Below are 26,245 nucleotides of genomic sequence, written 5' to 3' on the forward strand. Positions count from 1 at the left end.
GATCTTAAAATCCTTATTTTCATCATGTTATAAAGTCAGTCTTATTCTTAAATGCACAAATAAGGGAGGAAAATTTCATTTTATTATTTAATGAAACATATGGCCCTTATTTTAAAAGTTACTCTGCCGCAGACATATTAGAACAGTTGAAGTAGTTTTACTATATGAATTACTCTTTTGTCACAGAATGAATAAGAAAATGATCAAAAAGATGTAAAGACAGGATTAAAGACAGAATGTTGCAAAAAATGTTTAATTAGACCCTGAAAGGTGATCGGTATCATTAGTAAAACATACTAATATATAGTTGGTTTTAATTTTACCCAACAGAATAATTAATAAAATGATAAGGAAGAGTTGAACCAATATGGAAATGGTTTAATAGATAAAAAACCTTTTGAAATCAACAGTTATCTGTGGCTGAAGATACACTCATATGCTGGTAATAATGTAGCCTTTTTTTTCAATCTTAGTTCCAGAAACAGGGAAACTAAGAGTGCAAGTTCCAGAGTTCATCTTTGCCTCGCTCTGGTTTACTTCTGGTGTATCAGGGCCCCGACGCTGGCTTTGTGCTACAACTGAGTAAGTGGCAAACCACGGGATTCTTGTGTTGAATGGCCATATGCAAGTCAGAGGCGACAGAAGGCTTCACCAAATAAAGGAAGACAGCAAAATGCAGGCAAATGAACCAGAAAATCCTGATCTCTGGGAATGGTATTTTTATCCTCGTTTAACAAATAGGGCTAATCCCCTATCTTTGCTATGCAACATCTATATGTAAACAAAAGGCTATAAAATTTAATTTTTCTAAAACTGTATGATAAAAAGGTTAACCACCTCTAAACCAAATAGGATGTTTCATCACAACTGAGAAAACTGCCTCCTTTAATAACAAAATTTTAATGATCTCAACTGCCAAATGGAGACTGAGATAAATCTAGAAGATTAATGACTAAACAATATCTTCCCCCTGGCTCAGCCTGTAAAGTATCTGCCTGCAATGCAGGAGACCTGGGATCAATCCCTGGGTTGGGGAGTTCCCCTGGAGAAGGAATGGCAACCCACTCCAGTATTTTTGCCTGAAGAATCCCATGGACAGAGGAGCCTGGTGGACTACAGTCCATGGGGGACACAACTGAGTGACTAACACTTTCACTTTCTCTTTAAAAATAGGCATATTAACATGTTTATAATTAGAAGTTGGTTATAGATTTCCTCTAATCTCTGGTGTACAGTTTTAAAACGGTCTAGAAACATATTTTGTTTTTTCTTGCTATCTCATGCTTTCTACTAATTCTACATTATACAAGGTATTATACCATTAAAAAAATCAAAGATCCTTGCCACTAATATATAACGCCACTAACTGCAGGTGAGCGAGCACCGTTCAGGGCCAAGAGGTAGAAGAGCGGTGCTGGCAGAGACGGCAGTCCTGATGGCCACACGCTCACGGTGTCAAGCGCTGCTTGGAGGGTCGTTTCCAGGGAATCTCTGCTTTAAGTGCCTTCAGATTAATGCCAAGAACTACGTGCTGTTGTTATCCTCATTTTACAGATAAGGAAGCCCTGGTACACAACAGCTACAGAGCTGGGATGTCAACCAGACCATCCGACCCTAGAACAGACACTCTTAAATGACTACAGCCCACTTCAGCTCTTAAGGTGATGTGCTTATGTTATGCAAATATTGGATTTATTTCATTTTTAAACAGACATGCATGAGGATTAACCAATCTATATATACATGTATGTGTGTCTGCATGTATACACACATACACAGACACGCTACAACCTACTGTATCATCATACATGAACTAAACCTATCTCTGGCAAAGTACAGAAGGAAACTCTTTGGCACCTGGAACTGGAACACAAACAAGGGTTGAGGATTTCCCTGTCTGTGTTCCTAGCTCAAAGAGTCGGTAGAGGATAGTTCAGTAGTGATATAGTTGAACCAAATGGCCCAAAAGAAACTTAATTTCTCAGAAATCCTATACCAAAGGGTCTACTGAAGGAAGTAATGCTTCCAACAGCTAACGAGTGGAACCATGTTCTATTTAAGTGTCACAAAATATGAAGTGCAACTCTCTTAAGTGTTTCAATAACCTACACTCTATGGAATTAAAAGAAAAAAACATGAAATGACTTTAGGTAAGTGTACAAAAATAAAGTACTATTTAAAATCCTGAGGACCACACAGAAATTCTAAAGACTTTCAACATAAAAAAATTCTGCCTCTCCAACTACTCTAAAATACTAAAAGTTTTAAAAGACCATTTAACATTTTATAATTGAGGTAAATGTAGTATTACAGTCAAGGTTACGGTACAATCTCTATAATAAGGAACAGATAGGCTGCACAGCAATGACATGATAAAAGCTAATGCATGGGAAATGCTATTAAACTCTAAAATATATAAAAATATTAATCCCTTCCATTTTCATAAGTAGTTCAAATATTATTTTACAGCCTTCTTTCCAGCAATCTTAAATATCTAAGGTGAAGAGTGAATAATTCTACTGAAAAGCATAAACATCTTTATTCTTATCAAACTAAATAGTCCACATTTCACTTAAGAGTAATTACTTAAATATTATCTTTATATTTTATATTAAGAAAAAATCTTGAATTCAATGTTATGTAATCTGAATCTGTGTGATATTTACTTGACTATGAAGGCAATTTGTTTATCTAATGTCTAATTTGCTTATTTAAGACAAGTAAATGTTAAAGGAACTTCCCAAACATGTAACTTCCCTCTGACTGTCCTTAAAAAGACAGAAAAGAGAGGCAAAGATACAGTTAATAAAGCTAAATCCAGGGTCTTCTGAGGTTATCAGATGGTGCGAACACAACAGGGAAGCCCAGACAACTCACCAAGGGGCTGGAAAGAGCGCACAGGACTCGTATCCCTGCTGCTCTCCCGGCTGGCTTCCCGGCTGCACCCTTGACTCACGCTTGGCCGAGGAATCCGACTGCTTCGGGCTGGCATGAAGCAATGGCAGCACAGAAGTGGAGTAAACAGGAGAAGGGTTTGTATTTTTGATATTTTGGTTTCATTCTTTTCTTTCTTATAAAGCTAATAAATAACAAGTTCTGCTAAGGATGAGAAGAAATGATTCTTGATGAAGCATTACCAGGAATACCATTAAAAATTCTTGATTACACTCTTCTAGTTTATATGTGATTAGAAGAGCAAAGTGTATTTTACTAAAATTAAACAGCTGCAAAGAAAAAAACAGATTTAAAATAGAAATACCACTTCCAATATAAGACATCTAATTTCATTTTTAAACCTATATTTCAATTCTTCTTGAATTTGAAGTTGTTTTCCTCAAACTTAGAAGTACCTAAATGAGGTCTTCAATGCTACCAAGTCCTAAAGTACAAAAGAAACACAAGGTCCCAAGTTTCACACAAGGATCTTACCCACTGAGAGCCGAGATGGACTGGCCTCTCTGCTACAGCCCTGGCTTCGGGGTATCTTGCTTCTCTTCTGTGTGGAGGCTGAATTAACCAGGACTCTCTGAACACCAGAGCTCACAGTGGAGAGGGCTGTTGTGGTCAGAACTCTGCCTGGAGAACCAGACCGGCTGCCAGCTGAACACCAAACACAGATATAAATGTCAACCTGTGAACTCCAAGAGATCTTTGTCAAAAGGATAAAAATTCAAGAAGTACATCTGAGAAACCTGTGATTCAATGGCAAGTTCTAAGTTCCAAGGAAATAGATTGAGGAAGCTTTATATATATACTGAAAACCTGGAATAAAAAGATATACTATATATATATATATATACACACACACACATATATATATGTATACACACATACTAGGGTTGAATGGTAAATCAAGTAAATATATTTTCAGTTTTGGGGAATATAAGATGTTATGTTTAATAAGGAAAACACTATTATGATTTTTGGAACATAAATAGTAGAAAAGGTTTCCAAAGAAATAACTTATCTAACAATACACTTCATGTAAATATAGTTTCATTTAACTCTATGTTAAAAAGGTATCTATTAAAGCTATACATTTATAAGGAAACAATAATTCTATTATTGATAACATTCTTGTTAAGAATATAATAAAATTTATTTTATTATAATTTAACATAACTGTTATAATATATAACAGTTATAATATAACAGTTTGAAAAATTTGTTTTTCAAACTGTTAAAACAGTTTGACTGTTGAGATGTCTTGAAATGGGCATAACAAAGTTGTCTATCTTGCTACTTACATACATTTTAAAATTTTTACAAGATTAAATTTTATTTATTTGTTCATTTATTTATTTTGGCAACACTGAGTGGCATATAGGATCTTCATTCTCCAACCAGGGATCAAACCCGTGCCCCTCACAGTGGAAGTGTGGAGTCTTAGCCATTGGAAAGCCAGCAAAGTCCCAAGATTAAATTTTAAATGTTTACAAAGTTGGGCCAGCTAAAAAAGAAACAGGTTTTGCTATCTGCCTTCAAATAAAAAAGGGGTCTTGGGTGGCCAAAGTCTGGCATGTAGATGTTTTGGTAGAACAAAGATTAATGGGCAAATAAATATCAAAGAAAATAGATTCTTTCAAAACTAGTAATTTCCAGTCTTGGAAGAGAGAAGATGTGGTCAGGTAGAGAGAGGGAGCTGGACAAAATCTCAAAGACGGGGGCAAGACTTTTAAAAAAAGAAACATGCGTTCAAACTAGAATTGTATAGTTTTTAAAGGGGTAAGCTCCTTGTCAACCAGAGCATTTTGTGTTTGCATTGACAAGGAAAATAAACTAGGTAAGTCCAAGGTATAATTTAACTCTAGATTCTGGATAGTAGCCTTATAAAAGTTAAACCTGAACTTAAATAAAACTCCATGAAAGCAACGTTTTCTCTTTGTTGGACACTTCTCCACAGTCACTGCTCACCTTCTATCATCTTACCCAGTCACGCCTCACTTCCACAGAGCAAAGATTAAAGACTCAAAGTCAATGGGGAGAAGCAGGGAATGTCACTGCAGAAGGAGTGCTGAGTTCAAGGGAGGGAGTGGTGACTTTTTAGTTCAAACCAGCCCCGTATTGAGGTAACACTGGCCACATTTTTGGATTTGTTTTTAATGAAAGCTCTGACATTTTCTGATTTTTATCATGTTGTACAGACCAAATAGCACATGAATAGAGGCAGACTGGATATGATCCATAGGCTGCTGATCTGTGACCCTTGTTACTGTTTTCTTGGCACGGTGTTCCTGAATACAATTTAAACTCATGCTTAATTCCTAAACTTTACCAGTATACAATATGAAACTCATCTTCTGCTGTTTATAGCAATACTATAAAACAAAGCAATGTTTATGATGAAACTGACAATTTATTATTTGTGTAGAAAGAATTCTAAATTATTGCAGGGAAATTATACAAGTGTACTTTAAAATGATGGTTCATCTGAACTGTTCCACGACATTTCAGGAGAAGAATGTTTAGATGAGGTTTCTTTCAGTCATAACCTTAGGGATACTCACAAGGCACCTATTTTCTCCATGCAGCGTCTAAACTAAACATACACACCAAAAACACCCGAACACCCAACATGCCACAAACTCACAATGCAAGGTAAGCTGATGGAATATTTTATGGGAATGTGACAATATAAAAAGTATAATGAACTGACCACATACAACATGTTATTCTGTTAAAACCAATGTAAGTTTAGGAGGTGAAGGTGTTGGTAGGAAACTGGAGAACTCCTTGAGATGTGGATCTATTCAGCAGAGAAGAAACATGCAGTATAGAAGCAAGAGTAACCACTCCATCTATTCTAGATTGGCTGAATTTATCAAAACTATGTAAGCTCCTTCTCTATATATTTGAATTCATTCATGCCCTGTGCTAGGGAATGTAACTGGCAGTATTAATCATTTCATGCTCTTCTCCACTACCTGCCATGAACAGCATGATAATCCAGTGCCTACAACCCATTTTGCAGTCATTCATACTTAGAAGAAGAAAATATCATGGCTCTTTCCCCAGCAAAAGAACTAGCAGGTTAATTATTTCTTTGAGGAAAACCACAGTTGATAAAAAAAAGTGTATGATGCACCTAGCAATATCATGCTACTAGAAAATAATTTGCAAAATTTGAAATTGGATAACTAATTTCTCTTGTGTTGCCTAAAGTTTTCAAATCACTGTTTTATACTTTTTACAAGCTATTTTCAAGGCACTACTAAAGCTCCCCTGCTTTGGGATGTTTACACTTTGTGGGATCAACATGGATAATTTTAAAAAACCAGGGTTTTGGTAACAAATAAGGACAAGTCACAGGAAAATCAAAATTGGGAAATTTTATCCCAATAATGGCTACAAAATGATAGAATATTAAATGTTAAGAATTTCTGCTGAATAGAACCCATTCTTGATAATGAAAATAGATGATCAAACAACTGATGCACATATAAAGTCTATAGATTCTTACCACCAATGGTATTAGCAGATTGTGATCCTGAACAAGTGTAAAGGCAGAATTAGGGTAAGGGTTATAATCCATGAAGAGGGAAGGAGCAGATTTAAAATGCATGGCAGATGGAAATAAGAAAGCTTTAGTCAGTTTTGAAAATTAAAAATCCTAAAGCAAAAAAAGCAAACTTTAACAAAAGCAGAACACTGAGTAGCTTTCACAGCTGGTCACTGAGATCAGACATCAATGTACAAAGCAGATGAAATGAAGGTGTAAGTGCAGGTTTTTCAGCTTTTCTTCTGATAGGCCTACAATCTAGATAATTAAATGTTTAAATAATAAAAATTTAAACATTTAAAAACTACAGGTGAGGAAGAATTACAGCATCTTCTAGCTGAAGAAAAATTACATGAAAACGCTACAGATTTTATCTTTCTTAAGACACTGGGGGAAAAAACTGAACAGTAGCAGGGTGGGTGGGGAGACAACATTTCTGACAGGCTGTACAATCATTTGTACATCGGTCAGTCACTACCGACAAGAAAAGACACAATCTTTAAGTAAATAATTAAGTCTGGAAGTCTCTCCATTGGGTCTGCTTTCAATTTATTTTTGGTTAGCCATTAGAACATACTTGCTTTGACTCAAGATTTTTTTCCCCTAAATGGTGATATAAAAGTATGTAAAGGCCATGCAAACCCCAGTGAATTACTTTACAACAAAGTGAAGATGGAGACCACAGTAATATTTCTGTGTAAATATGTGTAAAGAGACTTGCATCAAATTATATAAAGCTGCAATATCTTTTTTCAAAAGAATTTGAAAGGAAACAGTCATTCAAATAAATATATAAGCAAGCAAATAAAAACCTCACCAGTATGATTTAAAACCTAAATGATTTTACTGTGGGAAAGTTATCTGATCTTAAAATCTTACTGGGTCTTAAAGCCTATTATTATGTTCTCACACTCTAGGAGAGGATTTGAAGTACTGTGCATAGGGTTTCAATGTCAAAAACCAAATATAAAAAAATTATTGTATATTCTCGATATGATCAGTACTTATAATACACTTAAAATGGAGGTCCTTAAGTAATATATTAAGAAAATCATACACAAAGCACTTTGAATCTCTGCCATGAGTTCAGTCTTAGTATTACTTTAGAAGAAAATTCAGTAAAATATCTCACATGAAATTGAGTTTTATCCTTAAGATACTAGATACAGCTTCTGGTTGCTATCTTTACTTTTCCTTATGCTTTAAATTTCCTTCACCATTATTTTTGTTTCCTGAAGGCAGTAAGACTAACAAGGTATAGAAAACTGCACAACAGGAGTATAAAATTCAGTTGACATTACATTAAGAAAAACAAGGAGATCACTTTTATCAGCTAAAATATAGAGCATGTACTTTGTGCTCAGGCAAGTATACTAATTTCACCCTCACAACAATCCTGTAAGACTATCCTATTCATTCTACTGGTTATATTAGAAGTACACAGAAGTGTAACAACTTTAAATAACCTGGAATAGCCATGATCAACTCTGGGAAGTACAGCTCCAGATACCATGATCTAAATCAATACTTCTCAGACCTGACTGTAACAGAAATCACTTAATGATCTTGTTAAAGACTGAATTCACTACACCTGTGGTGAATTTCTCAGGTGTGCATTTCCCAGGTGATGCTGATGCTGGTTTGGGCATCATATTTGGAATAGCAAGGCTCGAAACTCCTGTGTTATACTGCTAAAGATTAAGTTACTTTAAACAATTACTCTATTTTTCCTATTTGTAAATAATCCTCAATTTGCAGACCAATTTTACTGGAGCATTTCTGCTTCTTTTTAGGACTCTTGTTGAGTGCTCCAAACTTTACCCTGCCTGGATTTTTTTAACTTGGGAAAGAGGAGAATCTGCTAGGCTGGACTTGTCTAATCATCTCCTGGCACCCTCTAAGCCCAGCTCCTTTCCCTAAGATTCAAGAATCAAGTTAAAAAACAGATGAACTGGGCATCTATATCTTGAAATATTATCTAAAGAACAGTACAAGATAGCTATGTTTATTTCTTTCCAAAATGGCCAAGTATTGATATAAAGAAGAACCCCAGAATTAGCTCCCTAGAAAAAATTCCTGTTCTAAGAGGCATGTACTAAGGAAAATTTCTTGATAAAGAAGAAAAGAGATCTCTTTTAAATTAATTATGCCATAAGTGTATATATTACTATTCTGGAACACAGAGGAATGGATCATTCATTTTACCTAGAATTCAAAATTGTGCTTTTTAATAATTGCGCTTATGAGAAACTCAGCTTCCAATGAAATTGCAAAAATATAAATCTTAAATTTAACAAGGAATATTAACAAAACTGGTCATTTCAATTTGTTTCCTCTTTATGAGTCAGTATATACCTGCCAAAAATGCTGACTGTACTCTAATGGATTTTAGGGAAAGTACAAAGATACTACATACCTGTCCTTGAATAATTAGCTAGATGCAACCAGATTTGATGCTAACATACAGCAATTATTTTGCCCCTAAAAAGCACAATTTTCCACATTCACAAGTTTCTGAGTAGACTGTGAAAACCTTAATGCTAAGAGAGTTGTGTTATCTCCATGCAAAAGTCTGTGTAACAGATGAAGTTTCTCTTTCTAAGTGGCAGGTATCAATGATGCAGCCCTAAAAACACACCAAAGACAAGACAACACCCACTCCAAAAGTTCGAAAACATGCACAACTGACCCAAAACATTGAAAAAAAATACCTTCATTTTTGTCAGGTGATGATGAACCTAAAGTACAGAACAAGAACTCAGTATGTGGCTTGTCTTTTTGGGAATTAGTTTTGTCTTTTTCCACTGGTCAATCTCCTAATACAGTAACATACAAAGAACACGCTTATCCTAACATTGTAGAAACACGAGAGAACTAATAGGCAATACATACGCTGTGACTGAGACACCATCTTTGTTCGACTTCTTCCTCTGGAATCTGTCTTGGCATTTCCCATACTAGCAAGTGGTGCTGAAAGCTTTGCTCTCACCCGGCCTAAAGAATAAAATGATTTATATAATTACAGACATTTTTCTATAATATTTAGTAATGAGGGGGAAAAAAAATCTCACTATAATTTTCTAATTGGGTGTGCTTCTCAAGTATCGTTAAATTCTGTAACACTGTAAACTTCACTTTAAAGATTAGCGTTCCCTTGAAATTTTAAAAATATATACTGTTTTTTATGTGTTGCACCATAAACTAACTTTCCTTTAAGGGTAAGAGTAAAGTCAAGCTAAAAGATCTCCATTCTCAGTTTGATATTATTAGTCCCGTAGGGTTATAATTAAGATAATTACCGCAGGCATACACTTATTCAGTTTCCATGAAATTTAATTTATTCTCAAATTCAGCCTATAGTTTAAAATACAAGCCTAAGCTTAGAAACAAGAGCCCAGCCTTTCTGACTGAAAACGTACTTCCAAAGGGATTTGCATGAAGATACAATACTAGCTAAAATATCTTTTTATATGGTGTGCTAAACATCAGAGTACTACAGATATACATGGACACGTTTGCTATTCTCTTCCCCAAACAACCAAATTCCATTTATAAAATTATTTGAGGAAATACCAATCACAGAGGAGTTGGCACTTTTCTCTACACATTTCCTTCTCTAACTCCAATCAGTATTCCTTCCTTCTCTATTACTGTTTCATCCCCCTCCAGAAACCAAGGCGCAGAAATGTTTCTAGAGCTCTTGAACCAAAGGAGAGAATGCTTATTTATCAAAGTGCTTAAGTAAACTGTCATCAGAAAAAACAAAAATATATTACTAGTAGGTACTTTGGTGTTCTCGAGCAACAGCCTCAATCACTATCACATTGGAACCCATACCAATGTGATCATGGAGAAGGGCTCAGAATCCTTTTCATTTAAAAGGCACAACTTGGAGGGCAATCACAATCTACGGGCTAGCTTAATAACGGCAATATTAATTAAGAAAACATATCTAGAGGTAAGGAAAACTTCCAAATTATGAAATGAGTGAGGGAAGAGAAGAGAATAACTAAGAACAAGGAATTAAATGAAGCAAAATGAGAAGTACAGGTGGTAGATCCTCTCATTCTATCAACTTCTTCAAGGCCCCCCGAAAGCTCATGATTCAGGACTTTCACCCTTTTACAGAGTCTGCTTAGAATAGGACATGATGTTCTCCTGACCAAGAAGTAAAATAGAAAGAAAATTATTATTTTTGAAATGCAAAATTTATCCATTGTAATAAAGAAGTTAGGATAAAGTATTTTGATATTACTATCTAAATTATAGTGACACAGTGCCAGAAACCATTTTTATAAAGTATTCTAAAACTTAAAATACGAAAATATTTAAATATGTCAGAGTAAACATGAGACCATCAAAATGTCAAATCTACCTGGTTGTATTACAAGAAAATACCACTCATATAATCTGGGAAAAAACTGTGTTTCATATCAGAGGCTTAATTAATAAGATAGCCTTTAAGTAGAATAAATAAAAACACTGAAGTTTTTCCTTTCTCCAAATTGAAAAGTAATAAATATTTTTAAAAAGGTAAATTGGTTCAGTAATATAAAGTATTATATCTAGCAAGGTTTTTGTACTTCCAAATTCAAACTATATGCAATTCCCCAGGCACTGATTCAAAATCAAAGATACATTTAAAAGCTGACAAAATAAATGCATTTAAATGGGATGATATTTAAACTCCAATGATAAAGCAACGGTGCGTGCACTCACAAAGTATAAATGAACTGGCAAAAATTAAAAAACAAAAACATAAAAGAAAAGCGTTAATGTCACTACAGGAAAAATGAAACTATGTAACTTTATACTAGGTATTATTAAACACGTGAAGCAATTATATTTTTTCCAGCATGAGATAATGCAAGATACACAGCAAAAACTCCAGGATGAAGGATTAAAAAAAAAAAAACCTACATGAATAACACAACCAAACACAAAATGTAGAGGCTAGCACAGCTGGCAAATTACAGATCTGCAAAGAAAGTAGCCTATTTTAGTTTTTAATATTTAATTCCTAATGAAAATATTAATGTAGAGGTATTTGTGTTACTAACAAAATGTTTCATTCTTACCATCTTCAGATGCTGTTCCTAAATAAGAGAAATAAAACAATAACATTTCAACAAAGTCTGCCAATGTTGATATTAAGACTCTGCTTGTGCCTCCCACCCAAGACGAAAACAAAAGGGCAAAAGAAAAAAATATCTTCTAGTTTGATAGCCTTATATTAGCTTTTAAAAGGTTTTGAGATAAAACAAAATTTGAGGTAACCTAAAGACTCACAGCACAAAACAGTTAAAACTAGACAACTGAAAACAGCAAAATTTTGTAACAGACCAGTTTGTCCACTGTATTTCATATTGAAAATTTTAAATGAAGAAAAGTAACAAAACTAATTACTCAAGAATGATACAACTCTGTCACTGCTCCCTTCCAAACAAATGTTTTAATGTATCTTTCCAGTGTAAGAATACTTTCTGAGCATTCTCAAAAGGGAGCCCACGGAAGAACTAGAAAAGGAACTGACAAACATGGGATCACATCCATGACCCAGGCCGTGCTGTTTTCATCAAAGCGTTACCTATGAATCTGTCAGCTCTTTATTCAAGCTTTTTTGTACTCCCTAAGATGCTGTAAAAGCTAGCAAAAAAAATTATCAAGTAAAGAGAGCTTCCTGGCAGTCCACTGGTTAGGACTCCACATTTTTACTGCGAAGGTCTGGCTGGGGAACTGAGATGCCACAAATTGCACAGCACGGTCAAAAAAAAAAATCAAGGATGAATATCAGAACTTGTTACTATTATAGAGCAATAGCAGATATTTCTCTCTGTGTGTGTATATAGATTAAAAAAAAAAAAAAAAAGCAGGACTAAACATCAGTTAGAGTATCACATTATATAACACACGTGATTTCTCAAATAGGCTGATGTTTCTGACCCAAACAAGAAAAATTTTGATCTGGAAAATGAGAATAATTTGTTTTTTAAGGATCCAGACTCTCAGTGACAGAAGTGATACCACATGGTCTGAAATATAGAAACTACCTTTTGGTGGGTTTTCATTCATTTAATAATTCCTTAAATTTATGAAATACATTAAACATAAAGAGATGCACAGAGACCAATTATAAATAACACACATGTACCCAAGCCAAGATTAAATAAATCATCAGAGTGGAAGATAAACCAGTTTCAGAGTTTATGTAATAACTGACAGAAAAACACACAGTTTTCCATTTTTCCTAGATCTCATACTGTGACTTACAGATTCATGATCTTCTTACAAGTTCTTACAAAAAAGCTCAAGTTCCTAGATAACACTGTAGTATCTGATGATGTGAAGGAGAAGTAAGGATAATAGAGTCTAGTACTAGACAAAAATATCATACAGATAAAAATGATCATATTGGATCAAGCAACTAAAGATAAACTAAATAATGAAATTTAAAAGGTACAGCTCAAAATAAGTTCAATTTTGATTAAATGTTCATTTGAAACACACTCTTAAAAAGGCAGCATCTGTACCTGGCATTTTATTTTCATAAATGACCACTGTTATTGTTTTTTAATCGCTACGTTGTATCTGATTTTTTTCTGTCCCATGGAATTTCCCAGGCAATAATACTGGAATGGGTTGTCATTTCCTTCTCCAGTGGATCTTCCTGACCCAGGGATTGAACCTGAGTCTCATGTGTCTCCTGCATTGGCAACAGATTCTTTACCACTGAGCCACCAGAGGAGACATATGAATCTGTAAAATATGTGATCTGTCTCTCTCTATAGCAGAGTTAGTAAGCTAAAGAATTGAATTATGTGACTTATGAGGTTCCTTTCTCCTGAATCTGGTATTTCTGAGAAAGACTTGAGAAATCGAGAATATTGTAAGGGCTCAGGTTAAAAAAAGAAAACTGATTTAACTTAAACAAACAATAATCTAGTATTTGAATAAACTGAGAAACCCAAAATGGGTATGTCTAGCCCCAAATTCAATCAGAGAATTATGGAACCATTTTCACATTAAGACTGCTGCTAAATAAGCAGTCTATTTTCAGAAATTAAGAGAACAAAGATATTACATAGAATCCAAGAACCATAAAATTTTTTAGTAGAATTAGAAAAGGAAGTTCTTACCATCCATCTTGTCAGAAGTATCCTCTTTGATGAAAGAGCAAGCAAAGAACAGAGGAAAACTTGGTATATTAGAAAAAGATTTTATAACCCCTGGAAAACATTATTTTTAAGAAGACAGAATTCATAGCACAGACATGAAGCTTTTTTTCAATTAAAACATACTAGATTAAATAAGAATGAGTTTCCTTTGTTAGACAAAGATACCAGAAAAAAAAAAAAACTGAATTGATAATCAGTCTAGTTTTTATTTGCCTAGAGAAGTTAGAGAAGCCCATGTTCCAACCTTGGACGCCTCCACCATCAGACAAACCTCCTGCTTGGGTCTGCTGAGCTTCTCATAATCTAAGTCACCTCGCCTTGCTTTCTTTCTTCCTCTATAGGCTAGAGCACACCCCCAAATTCCACTCTAAATTTAGCTCTTTTGTCATTATCTTCCTTCTACTGCCTTGCTGCTTCCTCACCCCATCCTTTCCTAGCACTTTCGGTCCTGTAAGCCCTGAAGTATGGATAAATCAAATGACTCTAATTTTCTACCCCGCTACACTGAGGTGCCCCAACAGAGACAATTATAAAACTACAAAGTCATGCATAAAGGCACTGCTAGAAACTAGGGAAATCATCAGGCTTGGCCTTGAGTGACTGTGCAGAAAATTATTAACATACCAGGCCTGACACTCTTAAGAAGAGCCTAGTTACAGGGCTGGCCCTTAGCTGGCCGCTGGGAAGTTACTTCTGGATCCTGACTGTTTCAGTGTTGGGGACAAGGTACTGAACTCCTGTTAAAGAACTTGCCTGAACTGTTTTTGCAGATAATGTGATTTATGGGGAACACCTACTCTCTCTTTGGGAGAATGATGCTGGTAGTTGTGGCTGGGTGTATGGCAGTGCCTACCTCACCACTCCCCCTTTACCCTCACCCTGGGCTGAGTCTTCAGTGAGTCTCTCCGGGCAGAAACACTACACACATGTTCTACAGTCACTGACAGAGGAAGGAGCATGTTTCACACAGCCCATCGTTCTACCTCTGGGAGTGATAACTCTGAAAGCCTGTGCCTCAAAGCCTCCAGAACACCCAACGGGATGTTCTCCCTTGCTGATCCTGCTGTGTGTCCTTTTGCTCTAATAAACCTCAGCCATGAGCACAGCCAAGTCGTGTGAGTTCTTCCAGCAAGTCTCTTAAATGTGTGGGAGGTTGCAGGAAGGCCAGAAGAGTACCCCATCTCTTGTGGCCCCTCAACAAGCTGTAGCATACTTCTAGTCACCTCTCAGACATCCTGCATCCTGCTTTTTATTAGCAGTGTCCTGACTCTGCTTCCTCAAACGTGAAAACACAGACACAGTAAACTCCTGATGACGTGGTTCTCAATGCCCAGCTGCCCCAAAGACACGTGAACTACCTGCTTCTTCCTTTTCTTCCCCCGACCTCAGTGACGCTGATAACCCTTCAACATCCAAGGCTAACTCCCTAGCGCTTACATCCTATTCCTTATGCCTCTTGTAAGAATTCTGGCCATAAGCGATTTCCTCTCATTCTTGCATTTTAACTTTTTCTTCTCTACTGATCCTACCAACTTAGTATACAAACATATGTGACTCCCTTAATTTTAAAAAAACAAAAAGTTCATTAACCTTTAACTATGGATAACTGCTACAATGTTTTTTCATCTCTTCTCAACCGTTAAGCATTGGAATAATTTATGCAGATTCTCCTTCCAACTTCTTCCTCAATCAAGTCTGACTTCTGTCACATGACACCACTGAAACCATTTACTTTCTTTTTCATTTAGGCAATCTCACAAACCTAGCCATTTGGCATAGATATATCAAGGTTTCCTTAACAGAAATTCCTGTCTCCTCAGGATAAACTCCTTCCTCAGGATAAAGTTTTAAAGGGTGAACCTCAAAACACTCATCATACCCCACTGTCAAAGGATTCAGTACTTTAGTGGCGGAAAAACCCAGTGGCAACTGCTTCAGTAATGTATTGAGTTTAATATTGAAAGATTATGACAAGAACAATCTCTAATCATTTCTGAATCTAATCTCAAGCACAGATCTCTCTCCTGAGTTTTCTGCCACTGTATGTAATTCTTTCTCATATACTACTGTGCCTCCAAAACAATTCCAGGTTGACGTCTCGGCGATGTCAAACTCCAAATGCATAAAACTCAACAAGCTTTTAGCTGCTCATCCTTTAGCAACCTACTGATAGACTGAGAGACTGTTTCAATACAGAAGCATATTATCTCTGGACCCATAAATGTTCAGCCATTATAAACAAGAATCAAAGTGAAGAAAACAAAGAAAACACAAGTCACATCTGTATAAGAAAGGTCAGAAAGAGTGGAGGAGGGCGTCTAGAAAGGAAGAAGAGAGGAAAGGAGGGAGGGAAGGAAGGAAGGAAGACAGTAAGGAAAAGAGAAAAAGACACAGAAATAGACAGAATGAGAAAATCTATTTTCTAAGCCCGGAAAGAGCTACAGGCAAGGATCTCATTGTCCCTGAATGTGAGCCTGGGTCAGGAAAAAAAGAGGACAGAGGCACCTTTCCCTTTTGTAAGAAAGCAAACATGCCCTTCAAACCTTAAGGAACCAAAGAAACAAATTAAGGAATCTCATGGCACTGTTACGACTTTCTTATGAAAAAAACATTGTAGCAAATGGCTTTCAAATTCACATTAAAACATTTCAAATTCAATATTTTTTTCCTAGTACTAAAAAATAAACACTATTAAATGTTTTGTTAAGACTCATAATGAATAAATTTTATTATGTTTTCCATTTTCCCCACTTAAAAAATTAATGTATAATTCATGTACCATAAAATTCACTTTCATAGTACACAATTCAGTGCTTTTAATATATTCACAAGACTGCACAACCCTCATAAATATCCAATTCCAGAACACCTTCATCACTTCTAAAAAGAAATCTTACACCCACTGATGTCACCCTCTATTTTTCCCAACTCTGATCACTTAGCAACAACTAATTTATATGTTTGTGTGGATTCACCTATTCTATGCATTTCATGTAAATGGAATCATAAATATGTGCCAGTTTGTACCTAACTTGGTAATACTTTCAGGTTCCATCCATCTTAGAGGATGCACTAGTATTTCATTTTTATGTAATATGATCCTTTTTATGGCTGAGTGATATTCCGTTTCATTGTATGTACATATCTGCTTAACCATTTACCAGCTGATGAACATTTGAGTTGTTTCCACTTTACAGCTGTTATGAATAATGTTGCTTGAACATTTATTCATGTATATATTTTAATTAGAACATATGTTTCATATGTCTTGGGTAAACAGCCGGGAGTGGAACTCTCTGTTTCACTTTTTGAGAAACTGCCAAACTGTTCCCAGGGTGGCTCTGCTTACATTCCATGAGCAGATACTTGTGATGCTCATACTTGTGATGTTTCAATTTCTCCATATCTTCACCAGCCATCCTAGTGAGCATGAAGAGGTGCTTTTGAATTTCATTTCCCTAATGTCTAAAGATGTTGAGCATCTTTTTATGTGCTTTCATTGGTAATTTGTATATTGTCTTTAGAGAAATGCGTATTCAAATCCTTTGCCTATTTTTTAAACAGAATTGTCTTTTTGTCACTGAGTTATGAAAATTCTTTATATATTTGAGATCTAAGTCCTTAATCAGATACGTGATTTGCACATTTTTCTCTATTTTGTGTGTTGTCTCTTCACTTTCTTGATGGTGCCCTTTGAAACAAAATTTTTAATTTTGAAGAAGTCCAAGCTTTATCCAGCTTCTCTTTGGTTGTGTGTGTTTGGTAAAGCATCTAAGAAAACATCGCATCATTCAAGGTAATGAAGATTTATACATGTGTTTCCTTCTAAGAGCTTTATAGCTGTAGCTCTTACATTTGGGTCTTTAATCTATTTTGAGTTAATATTTTGGATATAGTATGAGATAGGCGTCCAAATTCATTTCTTGGCATGTGGCTATCCAGTTGTTCCAGCATCATTTGTTGAAAAGAATTCTTCTCTATGGCATGGTCTTGGCACCCTTGTTGAAAATCAACTGATCACAGATATATGGGTTTATTTCTGGACTCTCAATTCTTTGCATTGGTGTACATGTCTATCTTTATGCCAGTACCACATGGACTGGATTACTGTAGCTTTGAAGTAAGTTCTGAAATCAGAAAGTGTGAGTATACCAAGTTTGCTCTTTTTTTCCCAAGATTATTTCATCTATTCTGGATCCTCTGCATTTTCATATGAATTTTAGGAGCAGTTTGTCAATTTCTGTAAAAAGGTAGCTGGCCTTTGGGGATTACATTGAATCCGTAAGTCAATTTCCTATCTTAACATTGAATGCCTTTCCATTTATTTAGATCTTTAAATCCTCTTAACAGTGTGTTGTAGTTTTCAGTGTACAAATGTGAAAGAAAACATACATATGGCCTTAATTCCTGGCAGAGCTCCTAAATCCCTTGTAATTTCTTACATGGTAGGATGGAGTACCTTTTGTTCTATTATTTGCTGGTGACCTAGTATCTGACAGAGCTCCTAAATTCCTTGGCATTTCTTGGGTGACAAGAGTGTCTTTTGTTCTACTGCGGCATTTCCTGGTGGGCTCCTGGACAGCTTCAGGATGTGGGACAGTCCCACAAAGATGAAACCATGGTTTGAAGCTTGGAATTTTCAGCCCCATCCTCCATCTTCTGGGAAGGGGCGTGGAGTTGGAGACCAAGTAAATGATCAACTAGGACTTTGTGATGAAGCCTCCATAAAAGTGCCAAAAGCACAAGATTCAGAGGTCCTCGTTGGTTTAACACACCCATATGCTGGGAGAGCGGCACACTGCAACTCCACAGGGAAAGCAGCTCTGGGCTTCAGACTTTTCCAGACCTCGTCCCCTGTATCTCTTCATCTGACTGCTCATTCATATCCTTTAATTCCCTTTGTAAAGGAAGGGGGCAAGGGCACCTCTGACTTAGAGCCAGTTGGTCAGAAGCACAGGTAACAACCTGGACTTGCAGTTGATGTCTGAAGTGTGGATGAGTCGGGGCGGGAGCCTTTAACCTGTGAGGCCTGTGTTAATATATATTATGTTCCAACTGAATTGCACTGAAGGATACCCAGCTGTTGTCTGATAATTGCTGGTGTGAAATCCCACACATTGGTGTCAGCAGTGTGAGTGTGAGAGTAAAGGAGAAACACAGGAGTAGTTTATTCCTAGAGAAGTCTTACACTCCTTCTGTTATATAGATTCCTAAGTATTTTTTCTTTTTGCGGTTATTGTCATTGGAAATGCTTTCTTACTTTATTTTCAGATTGTTCACTGCTAGCATTTAGAAATCCAACTGATTTTTGCATATTGATCTTACCTTCTATAACTTTTGCTAAACTCATTAAAAAGCTCGAATAGTTTTTTGTGAATTTCTTAGGATTTTCTATATATACGATCATGTTTTCTATATGTAAGATCAAGTTTTACTTCTTTTCCAATCTCGATATTTTTTATTTCTTTTTCTAGCCTAACTGACCTGGCTAGAATTTCCATGGCAATGCTCTTAGGAAGGGCAAGAGTGGACATCCTTATCTTGTTGATTTTCAGAGAAGCATCCAGTCTTTCATCATGTCATATATGATAGCTGTGGATTTTTCACAGATATCTTTATCAGGCTCAGAAAGTTTCCTTCTATCGCAGTTTGTTGAGTATTTTTATCATGAAAGGGTGACAGAATTTGTCAAATGCCTTTTCTGCATCTAGTGATCATGTGATTTTTATCCTTTGTTCTACTACAAGGTATATTATATTGATTGGTTTTCATATACTGAAATAATAATGCGTTTCTAGCAAGGTGATGTTTCAAATACAGAAAAGTTTTATGAAAATTAAAAGCAGTGATCAACCCACTGTTGACATCTTTGTCAACATTTTTGTACAGTCCTATAAATAAAAATGTTCATAAGTATTATTCATAATTGGAGAAGGCAATGGCACCCCACTCCAGTACTCTTGCTTGGAAAATCCCATGGACGGAGGAGCCTGTTAGGCTGCAATCCATGGGGTTGCTAAGAGTCGGACACAACTGAGCGACTTCACTTTTACTTTTCACTTTCATGCATTGGAGAAGGAAATGGCAACCCACTCCAGTGTTCCTGCCTGGAGAATCCCAGGGCTGGGGGAGCCTGGTGGGCTGCCATCTATGGGGTCGCACAGAGTTGGACACGACTGAAGTGACTTAGCAGCAGCAGAACATTATATATAGAAATATAAAGGAACTTTAGCTACATGCAATGATATAGATGAATCTTAACAAAAAACCGTATTTGCCAGTCCTTCATATGTATAATTTTATGCAAAATGATGAAATTATCATACATTTTTTAGTAGGCTATATCACTTGATCTTTATCAAAAATATGACTTGTCAGTGGCTGCATGGCATATATAAGGGTATACCATAACTTAAACATTTCCCCTTGTAACATATCAAACTTGAATCTAATACATTATTAAAAACATAATAAACGTTCTTTCTATTTCTTGGCATAGTTATCTAAAAACATTGGACTATAGGCTCAAAACATCGAACATTTAAAAAAGCTTCATGGGTATCATGAAAATGCCACTCAGATAAAAGTGCTCCATGATTATTTCACATCTGTACTTTTAACCGCATTCTTTATGACCAGTAGTCACTAACTTTAACTTTCTTGTTTTATTTATAGGTCAATTTGCATCTGTTTGATTACAACTGATGTTCAATATCTGTTCTGCTGTTTTGGTGGCAATTCTGAAATATGCTTTTCTTGACATATATAAAATTTTTTTTCTATAAAAATAAGCTCACCTGTATTCCCGAGATGTATAAAACTTGAAGACATTTTAGCTTTTTTTGCAGTACCTGGCAAAACCTTTTTCCCTTTCTGTTTTCAGCCACTTGTTACACTTAGATTTCAATCTGAGAGACTTTTCCCTCATGGATTTTTGGCTTTTATACTTAGAAATGTCTTCTCCAACCTGAGATTAGATGAATATTCAACTATTATGTTCTCATCAAGTTGCTTTATATTTTTGTTCAACTTTTTAGTCACCTGGAATAAATTGTTATACAGTGTAAAACATGATTCTAACTTACTTTTGTACCAGATTGCAAGCCATGTGTCTAAACACCGTTTAATGAATAATCTATGCTTTCCTCACTGGATGCAGCCATGCCACTTTCCCCATGTAGTACATACACATCCAGAATCTCTGCACTTCCTATGGACTGCCAGTGGTCTACCTGCCTAGTGTTCTATCACTACTACTCAAGAGAAAGAAAAATGAAGCACAAAAGTAAGACAAATAATACGGCTAACCAACCGGAAACTCTTACGATGGATATAAAAAACAAACTCTGAATGGCTTTGGGGATGTAAGTTTAAGTTTTGATTATGATTAAGCTTTGCAGTTTTCCCAGATTCCCAAAAGGCTTTACCTTCTTGGGAAGGGAACAGAGGTAGGAGAAGGGGAACAGAGAAGCTGGGTACAAGACCGAACTTCCTCAGTAACCAGCAGCTGGATGAGGCAGTAGCGCAGAACTGAGAAAATTCTACAGGCAAATCAAGGAATCAAGAGCTGTTCCTTTGATCAAGATGATTAGGAAGAGGAGAAATAAGGCATTTTAGATATCTCAGAACTACATTCCAAGGACAGAATCATATAACATGTACTGACTACTCATAATTAGAAAGAATGAAATAGAGATGATAAAGTTATCACCACGTTACTGAAATTGATGACGGTTCATTAGTGTCCTGAGACCAGGGAGAAAATGCAGTACAGTTTCCTATAGTGAGCCAGCTTACCTAGTGATGCATAGGAACCTGGATTCAGGGCCCCTGCACCTAACCGGCCACTTCGCACAGCTTGTCCGGCAGCATGATGTGCCTTGGCACCAGCAGCAGCATTCACATCAATGTCACTTCGTGAACGCTGCAGGCTTCCAGGAAGAGAGCTGGCTTTGCTGCTGCCTGCTGATACTATGAAGAACAAAGGAAAGGTAACCTGTATTATTTTCATCATTGCAAATGGCGTAAAAATTATATACACTTGAAATCACCACAAGATACTGAATAATGATCCAAAAAGGAAATAGTGGCCAAATGGATACTAGAAAAGTACTTTTATTTCTAGATTCTACAAAAGTACTTTAAAATCAGGATGCCCCAGTTTCAATGTTGTTGCAAGTAAATCATCTTGGACAATTTTTTCTCAATATTTCTCTGCCTCATTTCCCCCTTCCAAAAAAATGGGAAAAAATAACTATACTTTGTTAAAACTTCATAGGATTGTTTTGTAAATGAAAAGATGATATTTACAACTGATTCATGAAACTGAAGTGCTACACAAGATAAACAGATTTATTTGACCATAAAAATAATGCAAGTAGAACCAGTCTGGGGATAAGATAATTCAGAAAATAATTCAGGTTCTGCCACTCTCAGGCAATGCAAATTAAGTCATTAAATTTCTGGTGTTTAATGGCTGAGATGCTGAAAGAAGTCACCTCAGTTCAAAAATGGACCTGAATAAATATTAAAACATAAAAAATAAAATAAAAATAAATTTCTGGTGTTTAGTTTTTCAGTTTTAATAAGGAATTTTATAAACTCTGAGTTATGACCCATTAATAAAGCTGTGAAATTAACTGAGTGGGTCAGGATGGCACTTTAAAGAAATGAAACAAAATAGAAAACAGAGTGTGTCACAAGTAAAGGTAAGTAGACTTCCTGGAACTTCAGATTATACTATACACATATATTGACATATAATATACTACATGTTACATGTATGTTGTAGGTATATAATTACATATAATACATTGTATGTAGTACATGTATATGGTATACAAACACAGGTTGTAAAGTGTATATGTGTGGTATTTACAATGTAAAATGATTTTCTCCTTGTGGGTCACATTAAAACAGTTTAAAAGCTATTGTTTTTAACTATTTAGCTTTTAAACAGTTCTAATGTGCTTCAAAAACTTTTAAGGAAAACTTTAAAAATGTTTTAAACTTTTAAATTCTTGATGACACACTGAGTGAGAAAAGCTTTTTACACAGTAACATTTATTTATAAAGTCACTTTTACTTTATTAAGTAAAATATGCTATGACTCTTAAAAAGGCAATTTACCTCTTCCAGCCACAGCAGATGGGTTTGCTGTAGACCATTTTGCAGAAAAGGGGCGACTGCAAGGTAAAAAGAAATACTTTTAATAATTTATCACTCCTCTGATAACACTTAATGAAACACCACTGAGATTTCTGAAGACTTGAGAAGTACTTGGTTTCAATTTTTCTTTGACAAATCACTTCAGAACAGTTGCTGTCATGTATCACTGGTATCTAAATTAGTTGTGAAGCAAAAATGAAATAACTAGCACTGAATAAAGACTGTAAGCTCTACAGGAACAGGGACCAGGTGGCTGCTATTCACTCTTGTCCTCGGCACACATATTATAACAGGGAACTCAATAATGGCCCTCTCCAACACTTTTATTCTGAGGTATTTTACTTAGAAGGAGAGAGAGGGAGTATTATTACCAGTACACAGGGAGTCACTGAAACCAAAGCCTCCATCACCTAAGTCATAACAGTTGTGGCCACTGGAAAGTCAAGCAATTACTCTGTAGATATAATGCCATCTACAGTAGTGCTATTAAGTGTTACTGTGTGGGGCAAGAGAAACAAAGCTACAACTGCTGCTGAGGGTAACGTGTATTAACACGTACAGAAAGCAAAACAGCTAGAATCATTTCAAAAGAATCCACTGCCTCCTTTAATATCTTTTCTGATTACTTACCTGTAACTACAATGGTACTCTGCAGCCCCAAAATAAACATATCTAAGTATGTAAGAGGGCCTGGAAAGTATACCTATGAATTTTATTTTACTTTATTATATTATTCATTTTTTCACTTGCTTGTCGTGCTATGTGGCTTGTGGGATTTTTAAAAATTTTATTATTTATCTTTGGCTGCACTTGACCGTCGTTGCTGTGCTGGCCTCCTCTAGTTGTGGTTCAAGGCATTCTCGTTGCGGAGGCTTCTCTTGTGCTCTAGAGAAGCACAAGCTCTCTGAAGCCGCGTGCTCTACAGCCCGAGCTTCAGTAGTTGTGGGTCTTGCGCTGTAGAGCGCAGGCTCGGCAGCTGTGGCCCACGGTCTTAGCTGCCCTGTGACATGTACAATCTTCCCAGCCTAGGGATCGAATCTGTATTCTCTGCATTGGCGGGGGATTCTTAAATCACTGGACCACCAGAGAAGTTGGCTTGTGGGATTTTTAGTTCCCAGACCAGGGACTGAATCTGGGTCCATGACAGTGAGAGCATAGAGTCCTAACCACTGGACTGCCAGGGAATTCCCTATCTACAAATTTTAAAGGTGAGGGGAAGAGAGGTAATGTCAGACTACTGAAAATATTCTTAAGTTATTATTGTGTGTAAGTCGGTCAGCTGTGTCTGACTCTGTGACCCCATGGACTGTAGCCCACAAGGTTCTGTCCATGGAATTCTCCAGGCAAGAATACTGGAGTGGGTTGCCATTCCCTTCTCCAAGGGATTTTCCTGGCCCAGGGATCAAACCCAGGTCTCCACGCTGCAGGCCAATTTTTTACCATCTGAATCACCAGGGAAGCCCTAAGTTATTATTATTAAATGGTAAATTTGGCATTTGGTTATCAAACCCAATATTATATTATTTTTATAACTGTCTCCTAAAACTGTTATGCTGAGGCAGATTGATTCAAGTCCACAGATTTCAAAGTTGTTTATGTTTAAAGATGTTCTAATAAAATACCTTATTTAGATCCTTGCCACTCAAAGAATGGTCCATAGACAAAAAGCAGTGACATCACCTTCAGTTCAGTTCAGTTCAGTTGCTCGGTTGTGTCCGACTCTTTGCGACACCATGAATCGCAGCACGCCAGGCCTCCCTGTCCATCACCAACTCCTGGAGTTCACTCAGACTCACATCCATCGAGTCAGTGATGCCATCCAGCCATCTCATCCTCTGTCATCCCCTTCTCCTCTTACCCCCAATCCCTCCCAGCATCAGAGTCTTTTCCAATGAGTCAACTCTTCACATGAGGTGGCCAAAGTACTGGAGTTTCAGCTTTAGCATCATTCCTTCCAAAGAAATCCCAGGGCTGATCTCCTTCAGAATAGACTGGTTGGATCTCCTTGCAGTCCAAGGGACTCTCAAGAGTCTTCTCCAACACCACAGTTCAAAAGCATCCATGTTTCAGCGCTCAGCCTTCTTCACAGTCCAACTCTCACATCCATACATGACCACTGGAAAAACCATAGCCTTGACTAGACGGACCTTTGTTGGCAAAGTAATGTCTCTGCTTTTAATATGCTATCTAGGTTGGTCATAACTTTTCTTCCAAAGAGTAAGCATCTTTTAATTTCATGGCTACAGTCACCATCTGCAGTGATTTTGGAGCCCAGAAAAATAAAGTCTGACACTGTTTCCACTGTTTCCCCATCTATTTCCCATGAAGTGATGGGACCAGATGCCATGATCTTAGTTTTCTGAATATTGAGTTTTAAGCCAACTTTTTCACTCTCCTCTTTCACCTTCATCAAGAGGCTCTTTAGTTCCTCTTCATTTTCTGCCATAAGGGTGGTGTCCTCTGCATATCTGAGGTTATTGATATTTCTCCCTGAAATCTTGATTCCAGCTTGTGCTTCTTTCAGCCCAGCGTTTCTCATGATGTATTCTCCATATAAGTTAAATAAGCAGGGTGACAATATACAGCCTTGACGCACTCCTTTTCCTATTTGGAACCAGTCTGTTGTTCCATGGGAATGTGTAAAATATGCACAATCTCAGGTCCCATCCCAGATTTACTTAATCAGATTCTGTATTTTAACAATGATCTTCAGCCGACTCATATACAAAGTTTGAGTACAGCAAGAAAAAGTAAAGGGAAAAAAAGCAACAAAGCTCATTTTAGGTGAAGGATTTATCACAAATTTAAATAGAAGTTTAGGTACGATTATTCCTACAATAATTATTTTTTTTTTAATCAAATCGTATCTTCTTTTACTCTGAAAACTTGTAAGCCACTGAACTCTTATTTAGTACAGTACTCATAAGACCCTGTCAGTACTTCCTGCAATTGTGCCCCAGATACCTCTCTCGCCCACGCTGGTACCTGTCCAGGACCAGGAAGTTGCCAACGCAACTAGCAGTCTTTGTGGGGATGAAGACCCTAAAGACACAGCAACTACAGCGAGGCAGACCGATATTCTGTGAGCTGCTCTTCCCTAGAGAAATCTGCAGATATTTGTGGCCACTGCTAGGGATCTTAGCCATCTTACAGGGCTAGAGAAACAGAAAATAGGGTATAACTGCCAAGGCAGCAAGGGTTTGAGGTGGCCAGCATAATGATGAGAGTGGAGTCACAGAGAAGTGAGTCAGACACTAGATAATTTTGTCCCCTGGAGGGAGTTGCTGAAAATCTCAAACTATGCCAGAGGCAAGCAAAGAAAGCAATGGCGTGTTTACCAGTCACACAGTGCTGTGTAAAAGTTTTAAAGATGATTTATGAATCTCCATTATAATCCCTCCAC

The 26,245-nt window shown here is 36.5% G+C and overlaps 1 protein-coding gene across 37 annotated transcripts in view; it reads right to left on the reverse strand.

The window, feature by feature from the left end:
• Positions 1–26,245, reverse strand: part of CLASP2 (cytoplasmic linker associated protein 2) — a 175,597-nt gene that overhangs the window by 53,829 nt on the left and 95,523 nt on the right. For 15 of the 37 annotated variants that reach the window (NM_001191201.3, XM_024982784.2, XM_059879712.1 and 12 more), the window contains 7 exons: positions 22,804–22,859; positions 21,472–21,645; positions 13,636–13,659; positions 11,578–11,595; positions 9,392–9,493; positions 3,430–3,600; positions 2,878–2,985 (listed from right to left, as the gene is read on the reverse strand). In NM_001191201.3, the coding sequence (NP_001178130.2) occupies positions 2,878–2,985; positions 3,430–3,600; positions 9,392–9,493; positions 11,578–11,595; positions 13,636–13,659; positions 21,472–21,645; positions 22,804–22,859 (653 nt within the window). Of the gene's footprint in view, positions 1–2,877; positions 2,986–3,429; positions 3,601–9,210; positions 9,238–9,391; positions 9,494–11,577; positions 11,596–13,635; positions 13,660–21,471; positions 21,646–22,803; positions 22,860–26,245 lie in introns of all 37 variants that reach the window. The other 22 variants (XM_059879714.1, XM_059879710.1, XM_024982780.2 and 19 more) reach the window with 6 other exon arrangements.

The sequence above is a fragment of the Bos taurus genome, chromosome 22 (assembly GCF_002263795.3).
Source record: "Bos taurus isolate L1 Dominette 01449 registration number 42190680 breed Hereford chromosome 22, ARS-UCD2.0, whole genome shotgun sequence".
NCBI lineage: Eukaryota > Metazoa > Chordata > Mammalia > Artiodactyla > Bovidae > Bos > Bos taurus.